At 43.3% G+C, this 13635-nt stretch overlaps 1 protein-coding gene across 8 annotated transcripts in view; it reads left to right on the top strand.

Moving 5' to 3' along the window:
* The window catches only part of FRYL (FRY like transcription coactivator), a 768252-nt gene that overhangs the window by 324885 nt on the left and 429732 nt on the right, over window positions 1–13635 (top strand). For all 8 annotated transcript variants that reach the window (XM_033945802.1, XM_033945793.1, XM_033945809.1 and 5 more), the window contains 2 exons: window positions 10834–11010; window positions 11097–11183. In XM_033945802.1, coding sequence (XP_033801693.1) covers window positions 10834–11010; window positions 11097–11183 — 264 coding nt within the window. The remainder of the gene's footprint in view (window positions 1–10833; window positions 11011–11096; window positions 11184–13635) is intronic.

Genomic DNA, 13635 nt, shown 5'->3' on the forward strand with positions numbered 1-13635 from the left:
TTTATTTAATTTTATATCTAAACCAAATAGATTTATTTCCATTGCAGTATATTGAGTGTTAAAGAAACTTGGAAGCTGGAGGTGCAGCCCTCCACTTCCTAGTGCACAATCATGAGTGACTTCTGTGCTCAGACTTCCTTTTTTCTAGTGCATCCAGACATTACTGCCCTAGTTACTGAGCAGTGGGAGACCCTGGAAGGATAATTAAGGATTGCAAAAGCCATGTCCAGACTCTGCTTAATGGCACCTGAGTTCTAACAGCTGTTTAATCAGCTGAAGATAGACATCTTAGTGGCTCAGATCACCAAGTGCATGGTTCTTCTGAGTGAAGGAGGAGTTACACTGAAAGTTGCACAAGATCGCAAGGTGGATATGGTTTTGAAGAGAGAATTTGAAGCTGTTGCTCTGGGAATCAAAGCGACGGCAGCAGCTTAATTTGCTGCACAGGCCTGACACACCAGATTGAGACAGTAACCCTCTTCAGAAGAGGAGGTCTGCCCCCAGTGAGACCTAGAAGGGGTGCATTATGTGGCAGATGACCTATATAACTTTATTAGTCATAAGAAAGGTATCAGCAGTCTCTGCTTGCAGAATGCTCTGACTCAATCAGTGGGTGGGTGACTCGGCATCCGAGCCAAACTTATGCAGACTGCCTTTTAAATGGCAGATGCTTTTCGGTAAGGGCCTAGACAATCTCATGGCCAGTGTGATGGATTGCTGCCCTACGTCTCTACCAAAGAACAGGCCATGTTGACCCCCAGGAGGGGAGTAGTAGTAATTTTCATCCCTCCCACCGTTTTCACCAGTACAACCCAAGTTCCTCCACGCAGACATCCTTCCAGGGTTGCAAACAGCAATTTAGCAACCCCAGACCCGAGCAGCCTTCAGGGTCTCATATCAACTCACCCTCCAAAAAGTCCCAATGATGCCAAGTTGGCTGATGCACCACCACACATTGGAGGGAGGCTGTTGGTGTTTCAGAAAAAGTGGGATAAAATTTCCTTGGATCAATAGGTGCAAAATATCATTCGAGTGGGTTACAAGATCAAGTTTTATCATTGTTCCTCGATTCTCCAGCCAGATGGCCAGAAAAAGAGGCCAAGGTCCAAACCACACTTAGGCTTTTAAATATTTGGGCCATACAACCTGTCCCTGACGATGAATCGTGCTCAGGCAGATACTTCAAATACTTCATTGTGTCTAAGAAAGGCACAGAAAACTGGAGGCCCACCTTAGAACTCAAGGCCATCAGTGTGTTTCTAAAAATCCTTTTTTCCATATGGAAACGGACCGTTTGGTCGTTGCGTCGGGAGCCCCAGGAGAGTTTCTTGCCTCTCTAGATCTGACAGAAGCATACTTGCATATTCCCATCTTTTGGGCCAGAGGAAATATCTGAGGTTTCATGTATTTAAGGAATTTGTATTTAAGTTTGCGACTCTCCCATTCGGATTGGCAACAGCCCCCCACACTTTCAGCAAGGGTGATGGTTCTTTCTGTTAATCTTCTCAGGAGTCTGTACGACCCACCCTCAATATATATCCTGCTTTCTCCCTCAGCTATTTCTCTATTCCATGCCTGGAGTTCTCCTGTCAGCCAGATGACTAAGTGTAAAGATGTCCTGTATAAGTAAGTGAATTGCTCAGCCTCAGGCTCCTTTGATGTTAGTGCTTGTTGCATACAGCAGGTTGGTTCACTATTGCTGCTATGTTATAAATTTCTATTGATAATAATTGTTCTTTTTTTTTTCTAAGTTGCAGAGCAGAACTGTATGATGTCTGTGGGGAAGTTTCCCATACCCCTCCTTCTTTGTATTTTATTCCAGTGGAGATTGATTGCTTTGGAACGTACTGAAGGGGGCACTATACTCTACTCCACTGGTAATGTGGGTGGTGCTGCTGAAAGTTGTGAGTAACGCACTTCTGCGTTCACGGGAATGGATTGAATATCTAATGTATGGACTCCTGAAGATTAACAGAAAGATTATTATCCAGGTAAGAACCTAATCTTTCATTATTACCCAGTATAGATGTTAATTGGTTGTTAAAGCCATTTAGCGTCTAACTGCGCAATTAAGGCACACATGTAACTTGTCTTTATTTTATAACTTGCATGTGCAAGTTTGCATGCTAAGTGTCAAGTTGGGCTTGCAAATTTATAGAATGAGGGGGATGTATTTATTTTTGGCCTCATTCATCTAAATGAAAATTATTTTGCTTTGTGCTTTGGTGATTTATAGATTAGGATAAGAGAAAATTTGCAGGTTTATTGATAAGAGCAGTTTGAATAAAAATAAATCATTTATTTATTAGCTATTTTAAATAGTGTAAATCTCTTTTCCCCATAGTCTTAAACTTGAACTTCCTGCTAGAGGATAAATCTTAACTGTCACAGCCTAGAGCAGGGATGTCGAACTCAATCACATTAAGGAGCCAAAATCTAAAACACAGGCTAAGTCACGAGTCAGATCCCGTTCAATCTCTACCCAATCTCCGCCCCAGATCCCACCCCCATAATAGTACTAATTGTAATACCATTTTTTCCATTCATTTTTCATATATACACACAGTATAATCTAATTAACAACACATAATGGTTAACACAAAATTAAACTACACAAAGCAAAGCACACTGTATGCTTCTCAATATTCATTCCTGCCAGAACTCAGATAACCCCTATGCAAATACGGGACCACAAACTGAAAGTACTAATATATACAAACAAAATCCTAAGATTCAAGACTCTGCATGCAGTACAACCCCAGAGAAATAGAAACAAATGCATTTCTTCCTGAGCAGTGCAAAATATAGACAGCAGATGTAAATTCTCAAAATTGACATAATTCAATCACTAAATTAAAAATAAAATCATTTCCCCTACCTTTGTTGTCTGGTGATTTTGTTTTTCAAACCATCTTTTCCCAGTTTCTGGCTGTACTTCCTTCTGTCTGTGCTCTTAACTGTGTATCCAGGGCCACCTTATCCATTTGCTGTTTCACTTTCTGCCATACATCCATCTTTAGCATTAACTTTTAACATTCAACTTTCTTCCATTTTTCTGCTTACTTCTCAAAATCTATCTACTTTTCCATGTCTTTCCTTCCCATCTATCCATGTGTACCATCTCCCCTATTCCCATCTATCCATAAGAAGCATTTTTTCTAATTTCTTCCCTGTCGTACCCATTGCTGAGCACCATCTCCTTCCCTTATCTCTCCCTTCCTTATCTCTTCCCTGCCGTGCCCTGTGCTGTGCACCGTCTCCCCTTCCCCTCCATCCCTGTGCATCATCTCATCCCTCTCCCATGGTCAGACAATTCTTGTCTTCCCCTTTCCTCCTCATATGATCTGGCATCTTTCTCCTCTTCTTCCCATAGCCTGAAATATCTCTCCTCTCCCATGGTCTGGTATCTCTCTCTCCTTCCCTCCCCAAGGTCTAACATCTCTCTCCTTCTCTCCGCTCCTTTCTGTGATCTGGCATCTCTCTCTCCTCTCCTTCCCTTCCATTCTGTGGTCTGGCATCTCTCTCTTGCGCTCTCTCTCCTTCCCATTCCAGTGGTCTGACATCTCTCTCTTCCCCATGCATCTCTACCTCACTCCTCTCCCCCCTCCATGTTCAATAATTCTCTCTCCCTCCCTCTGCTCAACAATTCTACTTTTTCTGCATCTCCTCGTGTGCACCAACTCCTTCTCTCAGACACCAAATTCTCACATTCTATTGCCTCCCTCACCTCAGTATCTCTTTTCCTTACTTTCTCCATTCTTCCATTCAATGGCTCTTGCTCCCCTCCCTCCTTCCCTTCATTCTATGTCCCAAGTTCATGCCCCCTCCCTCCCTTCCTTCTATCATTTTTCTGAAGATTGTGCTCCCTCTTTCTCGAGTCCCAATATTCCCCTCTTCCTCCCTCCATTCTGTACCTCAACTAGGTGCCTCCCTACTTCTGGCCGGTTCCCTCTTCCTGACTGCTACAGTCATTTCTCTACAAATAGCCACGGGTGGCGGTTCCTTCTTGTGTCCTGCACCTGAACCGGAAGCTTTCTCTCTGATGTTGCAACATCTGAGAGGGAAGGCTTCTGGATGATGCGCAAGGAGCCACCTCCCACACTTTGTGCGCATATACGACTGCGGCAGTGAAGGTAAAGCACCAGGGGGCAGCAATAGAGGAAAACGCCGCATCGCCCTCAAGCTGGCGCACAGTCATCATGGGGCACATAAAATGGGCAGGCGGGCCAGTGTTTTGACACATGTAGCCTACAGCATTAACAGCCTCTAGAAGGCACAGCAGGGCCTAGTTCAATGTTGTGGATGCAAATAAGCTGATTGATATAATATGCTTTTGACAGGAAATTAAAAGGCTATGGGATAGGAGGCATTATTCTGTTGTGGATTAGGAACTGATTAATGGATAGAAAATAGAAGGTAGGGTTAAATGGCCATTTCTCTCAGTTGAGTAGGGTAAATAGTGATATTCCTCATAGATTTGTACTGGGACTGGTGCTATTTAACATATTTATAAATGATCTAGAAACGGGAATGAGTGAGGTGATTAAATTTGCACATGACACAAAACTATTCAAATTGCATGCAGACTGTGAAAAATTGCAGGAAAACCTTAGGTAATTGGAAGATTGACCATCCAAATGGCAAATAAATTTTAATGTGGACAAATGTAAAGTGATGCTCATTGGAAAAAAATAATCCAAATCATAGTTAACTGATGTTAGGTTGCAACTTATGAGTCAGCATCAAAGAAAAAGATCTAGTTATCATCATGTACAATATGCTGAAATCGCCTGTCCAATGTGCAGCGGCAGCCAAAAAGGAAATAAAATGCTTGGAATTATAAGGAAATTTATATAAAACTAGTCTTTAAGCCCGTTACATTAACGGGTGCTAGAACATATGTGTGTGTGTCTGTCTTTCTTTCTCTCCCTCTCCTTAGCCGCTTTCTTTCTTTCTGCCTTTCTTTTTCCTTGGCTGTCCATCACCACCCCTTGCCTGCTCCCCCTGTCCATTTTCCCTTCCTTTTACCTCCACTGTGTCCACCACCACCCCTTCACTGCTCTCCTTATGCAGCAGCAGCCCTTCTCCCTTTGTTTTACCTCCCCCCTGTCCAGAAGCACCTCTTTCCTTCTCCCCCTGTCCAACATTAGTCCTCCGTTCCTTTTTCTTCACCTCCCCTGTCCATCAGCATCTCTTTCCTTCTCCCCCTGTCCAGCAGTAGGCATCCCTTCCTTTTTTATCCTCCCTCCTCCTTCTTATCCCTATGATACTCTTACCTTGCTCTGCCCCTGATCAGAGGTTCCCGACAGCTGCCCAGTTGCACCCATTGGAAAAGTTCCCACTGCCGCATCCCACACCCCTCCTGACGCGGCTCCCGCTGTCCTTTCTGTCTGTCTCTGTCCCTGGCCCCCTTTGCCTGTCTGTCTTTCTGTGTATCTCCCTGACCCTGTGTCTTTCTTCTTTCCTTTCTGTCTCCCTTCCTCCCTCTGTCTGTCTGTCCAAAGCAGCATTCCATCTCCCTCCATTTCCCTCCCCCCACACCAGTTCCCTGTGCACCTGCCCCTGTGTCTTTCTTATTTTCTTTGTGTTTCCCTTCCTCTCTGTCTGTCTGTCCAAAGCAGCATTCCCTTCCCCTCACCCCCCACACCAGTTCCCTGTGCAGCAGCATTAGCGTTTCCTCTACCCACCCTTTCCCTTCCCGCGGTCCGGACTACAAAGGTGGTGATTCCAGCAGCGCTTGCATCAGTCTCCACACGCTGCTTCGGGCCCTTCTACTGCCCTGATTTAATCTGGCACGTCCCTGATGACACCATCAGAGACGCGGCAGAGCAAATCAGGGCAGTAGAAGGGCCCGAAGCAGCGTGTGAAAACTGATGCACACGCTGCTGGAATCGCCATTCGGGCCTGCGGGAAGAGAAGGGGGTGGGCGGCAAAGGAGAAATGGAGATCGGCGCAGGAGGAACGGAGATCGTTGTCTGGCTGCGGTCCGGCTTGTGGAGGCGATAGGCTGGTGACATATTAGCGCGCATGCGCACTCCTTCGGCCACAGACTGACAGCGCACAGAACACGCAAATAGGAGTGCGCATGCGCGGCTAGCTCTTTATTATATTAGATAATACTTAGACTACTATAATGTTTCTGTATCTCTCCATAATACAACCTTACCTTGAATTGTGTTGCAATTCTGTGTCTCAAAAAACATATAGTGGAATTAGAAAAGGTTTAAAGACCAAAGTAATTAAGAGAATGGAACTCCTCTGAGGAAAGGCTTAAAAAGTTAGGGCTTTTCAGCTTGGAAAAGAGATGACTGAGGGAACTAAAGAAAGGGAGGATACAATAAAGGTCTATAAAATCCTGATGGTGTAGCATGGTAAACATGGATTGATTGATTGCTCATTCAAAAAGTATTAAGATTAGGAGGGGACACATGGTAAATACTAATGGAAGGAAATATTTTTTAATCAGTGAACAGTTGAATTCTGGAACTCATTACTAGAGGATGTAGTAACAACAATTAGCTTATCAATGTTTGAAAAAGGTTTGGAAAAGTCCATATTCTGCTATTGAGATAGAAATGGGGACAACTACTGCTTTTCCTGGGATTGGTAGCATGGAATCTTGCTCCTATTTAGGATTCTGCCAGGTGCTTGTGATCTGGATTGTCCACTGCTATAAGCAGGGTACTGGGCTAGATGGACAATCAATCCTCTCTAGTATGACTATTCTTATGTTCCTCTCTATATCACTCAAAATTGTAGCTTGTTCTACCTGTGCTGCTTGTCCCCTTTTGACTGAGATAAGAGCATATGAATAGCCTTACTGAGTCAGACCAATGGTCCATCAAGCCCAGTAGCCTATTCTCACGATGGCCAATCAAGGAATAGCAATAGTCCATGCTACCAATACAGGGCAAGCAGTGGCTTCCTCCATGTCTTTCTCAATAACAGACTATGGACTTTTCCTCCAGGAACTTGTCCAAACCTTTCTTAAAGGTACACTACAGCTACACTATCCGCTCTTACCACATTCTCTGGCAACGCGTTCCAGAGCTTAACTATTCTCTGAGTGAAAAAAAATTTCCTCCTATTGGTTTTAAAAGTATTTCCCTGTAACTTCATTGAGTGTCCCCTAGTCTTTGTATTTTTTGACGGAGTGAAAAATCGATCCACTTGTACCCATTCTACTCCACTCAGGATTTTGTAGACTTAAATCATATCTCCCCTCAGCAGTCTTTTTTCCAAGCTGAAGAGCCCTAACCTTTTTAGTCTTTCCTCATACAAGAGGAGTTCTATCCCCTTTACCATCTTGGTCGCTCTTCTTTGAACCTTTTCTAGCGCCACTATATCTTTCTTGAGATAAGGAGACCAGAATTGAACACAATATTCCAGATGAGATTGCACCATCGAGCGATACAGAGGCATTATAATATTCTTAGTCTTGTTAACCATCCCTTTTTAAATAATTCCTAGCATCTTATTTGCTTTATTGGCCGCCGCCACACATTGGGTGGAAAGTTTCATCGTATTGTCTAGAATGATACCCAGATTCTTTTCTTGGGCGCTAATCCCCAAGGTGGACCCTAACATCCAGTAACTGTGATTCAGGTTATTCTTCCCAAAATGCATCATTTTACATTTGTCCACATTAAATTTCATCTGCCACTTGGACACTCAGTCTTTCAATTTCATATGGTCCGCCTGCAATTTTTCATAATCTGTATGTGTTTTAACAACTTTGAACAGTTTAGTGTCATCTGCAAATTTAATCACCTCACTCGAGTTAAATAGCACCGGTCCTAGTACAGACTCCTGTGGAACTCCACTGTTTACTCTCCTCCATTGAGAAAAATGACCATTTAACCCTACCCTCTATTTTACATAGTAACATAGTAGATGACGGCAGATAAAGACCCAAATGGTCCATCCAGTCTGCCCAACCTGATTCAATTTAAATTTTTTAAATTTTTTTCTTCTTAGCTATTTCTGGGCAAGAATCCTAAGCTCTACCCGATACTGTGCTTGGGTTCCAACTGCTGAAATCTCCGTCAAAACCTACTCCAGCCCATCTACACCCTCCCAGCCACTGAAGCCCTCTCCAGCCCATCCTCCCCCAAACGGCCGTGCAAGTCTGCCCAGTACTGGCCTTAGTTCAATATTTAATATTATTTTCTGATTCTAGATCTTCTGTGTTCATCCCATGCTTCTTTGAACTCAGTCACCTTTTCCTCCCCACCACCTCTCTCGGGCTCGCATTCCAGGCATCCACCACTCTCTCCGTAAAGTAAAATTTCCTAACATTGCTTTTGAATCTACCACCCCTCAACCTCAAATTATGTCCTCTGGTTTTACCATTTTCCTTTCTCTGGAAAAGATTTTGTTCTACGTTAATACCCTTCAAGTATTTGAACATCTGAATCATATCTTCCCTGTCCCTCCTTTCCTCTAGGGTATACATATTCAGGGCTTCCAGTCTCTCTTCATACGTCTTCTGGAGCAAGCCTTCTATCGTTTTCGTCGCCCTCCTCTGGACCGTTTCAAGTCTTCTTATGTCCTTCGCCAGATCTCCAAAACTCTCCGATAATCAATTCCTAATCCACAACTGAACTTTGCCACCTATCCCATGACACTTTAATTTTCTCAGGAGCGTCTCGTGAGGAACTTTATCAAAAGCTTTCTGAAAATCTAGGTACACTACATCAACCTTTGTCCACATGTTTATTCACACCTTCAAAGAAGTCAAGCAAATTGGTGAAGCAAGATTTCCCTCGGCAGAGCCCATGCTGACTCCGTCTCATTAAATCATGTTTGTCTACGTCAGGGGTGCCCAAAAGGTCAATCGTGATCGACTAGTAGATCGCGAAGGCAATGTGAGTCAATCTCAGAGCCCATCTCGGGCTCCATGATAGACTCGCGTTGCCTTTGTGTTCTACCTGCATCACAATGCAGAAGCTCTGGGCCAATCAGTCTTCCTCTCCCCGACGTCAATTCTGACATCAGAGAGGAAGTTCCGGGCCAGCCAATTACTGCCTGGCTGGCCCAGAACTTCCTCTCCAATGTCAGAATTGTCGGGGAGAAGAATGCTGGTTGGCCCGAAGCTTCTGCGTCGGGAAGCAGGGAGAGCTTTGGTCGGCAGTGGCTTGGGGGAGGGCAGGGAGAAAGGAAGAAAGTAGACAGGCAGGGAGACGGAAAGAAGGGGAGGCAAGGAGACAGAAAGAAGGGGAGGCAAAGAGACAGAAAGAAAGGGGGGACAGGGAGACCGAAAGAAAGAAAGAAAGAAAGGGGGCAGGCAGGGAAACAGAAAGAAAGGGGGGACAGGGAGACAGAAAGAAAGAAAGGGGGCAGGCAGGGAAACAGAAAGAAAGGGGGGACAGGGAGACAGAAAGAAAGAAAGGGGGCATGGAGAGAGAAAGAAAGAAAGGGGAAGGCAGGGAGAGAGGAAGAAAAAGTTGGAGGAGGGAATGAAGTCTGGAGGAGAGGAAGCATACAGTAGGCTGAAAGAGAGGAAGAAATATAGGATGCACAGTCAGAAGAAGAAAGTGCAACCAGAGCCACATGAAATCACCAGATAACAAAGGTAGGAAAAATGATTTTATTTTAATTTAGTGATCAAAATGTGTCCGTTTTGAAAATTTATATCTGCTGTCTATATTTTGTACTATGGCCTCCTTTTACTAAACCGCAATAGTGGTTTTTAGCGCAGGGAGCCTATGAGCGTCGAGAGCAGCGTGGGGCATTCAGCGCAGCTCCCTGCGCTAAAAACTGCTATTGCGGTTTAGTAAAAAGGGAGGGGGTATATTTGTCTATTTTTGTATAGTTGTTACTGAAGTGACATTGCATAGAGTCATCTGCTTTGACCTCTTTGAAAAACCCTGGTATATAAATGATAATTAATTAACATTTTCTCTGCATACAGTGTGCTTTGTGTTTTTTTTTAATTTTATTGTTGGTAGATCATTTTGACTTGGTCATTTTAAAAGTAGCTTGCAAGCTACAATTTTATTTTTTATAATTGTTTCTACCATTTTGCTCTGCACTGAAGTGAGGCTTACCGGTCTGTAATTTCCCGGATCTCCGCTGGAACCCTTATTAAAATTCGGCGTAACATTGGCCACCCTCCAATCTTCAGGTACTACAGACGATTTTAGGAGTTGAGTTGAGTGAAAGAGAGTGATGCTGGGATGCCTTATGCCAGGGGTGTCCAATGTCGGTCCTCGAGGGCCGCAGTCCAGTCGGATTTTCAGGATTTCCCCAAAGAATATACATGAGGTCTATTTGCATGCACTGCTTTCATTGTATGCTAATAGATCTCATGCATATTCATTGGGGAAATCCTGAAAACCCGACTGGATTGCGGCCCTCGAGGACCGACATTGGACACCCCTGCCTTATGCCTTTAATAGCATTTGTCAGGCATTTTTTGTGATAGTATCTCCAATTATGTGTATATTTATGTATAAATATAGAGCCCAGGGGAAGTTACAAAATATACATACAATCAATAAAAATACACATGTAAAGTAAATACAACATACAACCCATCAATTAGCACAATCAATAGCAGTACCACCAATGTATTTTATTTCAACAAAATAAATAGCAGAACTATCCATCCAACTCAGTACTCATATTGACAACTGCAGTGGACATTCTTGGGAAAAAGATGACACTCACAGCTTCCAGATGAAAAAATGTTTCACTGTTCCATAACTGAGTTTTCTCTACAGAAGTCTGCAGTAATTTATTTCAGCTGTCAAATCTGGGACTCCCATATGTTAATATTAAAGTCTATAATTTATCACATTTTAAGAGATTTGATGTCTTTTTCCCCTTCAGAAAAATGGAGTGACCCATACTCTTCCACTAGAGAGAAATCAGTACTCCAGTGTATTCCACGTGGTAGAAGGATTTGCACTAGTTGTTCTTTGTAATAGTCGGCCTACAACAAGAAGATTAGCTGTCAATGTTCTTAGAGAAGTGCGGGCCTTATTTACAGCCTTAGAAATGTCAAAGGTAAGAAAATATTTAGTTTCAAATTTTAATTTCTTACATTTTTATTGTTCTGTAAAATTTTGATACATTATGTTTGATTGTTTTAGGGTGATGAAGAATTGGCCATAGATGTTATGGACAGACTAAGTCCTTCTATTTTTGAGAGCTTCATACATCTTACAAGAGCAGATCAGGTATGAAGATTTTTAAATTATCTCTTGTAATTTTAGTATTTTTCAAAAGCCTTCACACTATTTAATATTTTTCACATTCTGTTGTTTATTTTTTTAATTCTTTATTCAGTTTTAACTCTTGCAACAAGTGTACAATATTCAATCAGATAATTCGTACAAATCACTTGACATTCTAACAATTATTGTCAAATGCATATAAAAAAGACCCCTCCCCCACCCATCTAATTCATCAGGAATAAACCCATTAAATCACATAACATACCTCCCCATCCCCACATTAAATAAAATGTATTTATTTATTATGTTGTTTAAAAAGATAGGGCCTCTTTTACAAAGTCATTTAAATTGCATTAATAGCCCTGAAGCCCATATAGATTTAGAGGGCTTCAGGACCATTGCCGTGTGGCAGCTGCTAGCACGGCTTTGTAAAAGGGGGGGGGGGATATTTCAATAGGCATTAAGCAAGTTTGCTGAACACCTCATACTGTACACTTTAATATTTAAGAATAAATTATAGAAATATTTATTTAGTTATGTAAAAAAAGTATATTCCACGGATTACAAAAAAACCCCAACATAATCATAAGATAAAAACACAGAAAAAAAAAGTACAAAATAAAACAATATACAGATAACATTTCCATTAATCACTAATTCCCCCCTTTTACGAAGCCGTGTTAGGCTTTTTTATCACCAGCTGCAGTGGTATTAGGCATCATAGAAATTCATAAAAGGGAGGGGGTTAATTCCTTCAGTCACTGCTTCTTAACCCTTTCAGGACCAAGGGACATATTTGTCCCATAACTTTAAAATCCTATAAATTTTGATTGGGATAGTCTACAGTTCTAAATTTGATATGTACGGATTCCATATGATACTGCCTTTATGTAAACAAACTGGTTCCGACATTCATTCATTAGCGTCGTTGCCAGATTGACGAGAAGATTCACTTGCCACACTGTCCATAAGCCAGAAGTGTGATTTAAAAAAAAAAAAAAATAATATTTCACAAAAAAAAATCAATTTTTTGGCATCTGCAAGCCCTTTTTACCATAAAAATGTCGTCAAAACCACAAAAATTGGCCTACGATCCTTATGGTCCTGAAAGGGTTAACCACTTAAAAAGTTTTTATAAAAAGAGATGTTTTTAATAGTCAAAATGTAATTAAAAATAAGAAACTAATGTCTTGATTGCACTTATGTAAGACTATACTGTTTTAAATAGGGATAGGGGATTGGGGCTTGTATACCGCCTTTTTGTAGTTATACAACCACATTCAAAGTGATTTATATACAGGTACTACAGGTATTTTCCCTATCTGTCCCAGTGGACTCACAATCTAATGCACCTGGGGCAGTGAAAGATTAGGTGACTTGCCCAGGATCACAGGGAGCAGCACGGGGGGTTGAACCTACATCCTCAGGGTGCTGAGGCTGTAGCTCTGACCACTACTTCACACTCCTCCATTTCTAAAACTGGCTTTACAAGGCTCTTAATAGGTTAAATAGAACCCATCTCTGTGAGATCATATACCTTCAAAGTTAGTAACTATAGATTAAGGAAGCCATTGAAGAAGGTCACTGTGAAGTTTAAGATTACTTTAAGTGAGCTGTAGAGGTCTGTGCCTGAGACAGGAGGGAATGTTACTCCACGAACATGGTCTGTATATGACAAGATGAAAGCCCACTCTTGAAGAAAAGCCACATGATGTTCTCATAGCATTTTGAAAGAGAGTGGTAGAAAATGGGAACACTCTTCCGGAATCTGTCATAGGGGAAAACACCCTCCAGGGATTCAAGACAAAGTTACCGTATTTTCACGCATATAACGCGCGCGTTATACGTGTTTTTACCTACCGCGCATACCCCTCGCGCGTTATACGCGTGAGCGCGGAATACAAAAATTTTTTTACATAGTTCCCACCCCGCCCGACGCCCGATTCACCCCCCCCCCAGCAGGACCGCTCGCACCCCCACCCCGAACGATCGCTCGCACGCGCTCCCACCCGCACCCGCATCCACGATCGGAGCAAGAGGGAGCCCAAGCCCTCTTGCCCGGCCGGCTCCCCAACTCCCCGACAATATCGGGCCAGGAGGGAGCCCAAACCCTCCTGGCCACGGTGACCCCCTACCCCCACCCCGCACTACATTACGGGCAGGAGGGATCCCAGGCCCTCCTGCCCTCGACGCAAACCCCCCTCCCTCCAACGACCGCCCCCCCCCAAGAACCTCCGACCGCCCCCCCAGCCAACCCGCGACCCCCCTGGCCGACCCCCACGACACCCCCACCCCCCCTTCCCCGTACCTTTGGTAGTTGGCCGGACAGACGGGAGCCAAACCCGCCTGTCCGGCAGGCAGCCAACGACGGAATGAGGCTGGATTGGCCCATCCGTTCCAAAGCTCCGCCTACTGGTGGGGCCTAAGGCGCGTGGGCCAATCAGAATAGGCCCTG

The sequence above is a fragment of the Geotrypetes seraphini genome, chromosome 1, assembly GCF_902459505.1.
Source record: "Geotrypetes seraphini chromosome 1, aGeoSer1.1, whole genome shotgun sequence".
NCBI classification, from domain to species: Eukaryota; Metazoa; Chordata; class Amphibia; order Gymnophiona; family Dermophiidae; genus Geotrypetes; species Geotrypetes seraphini.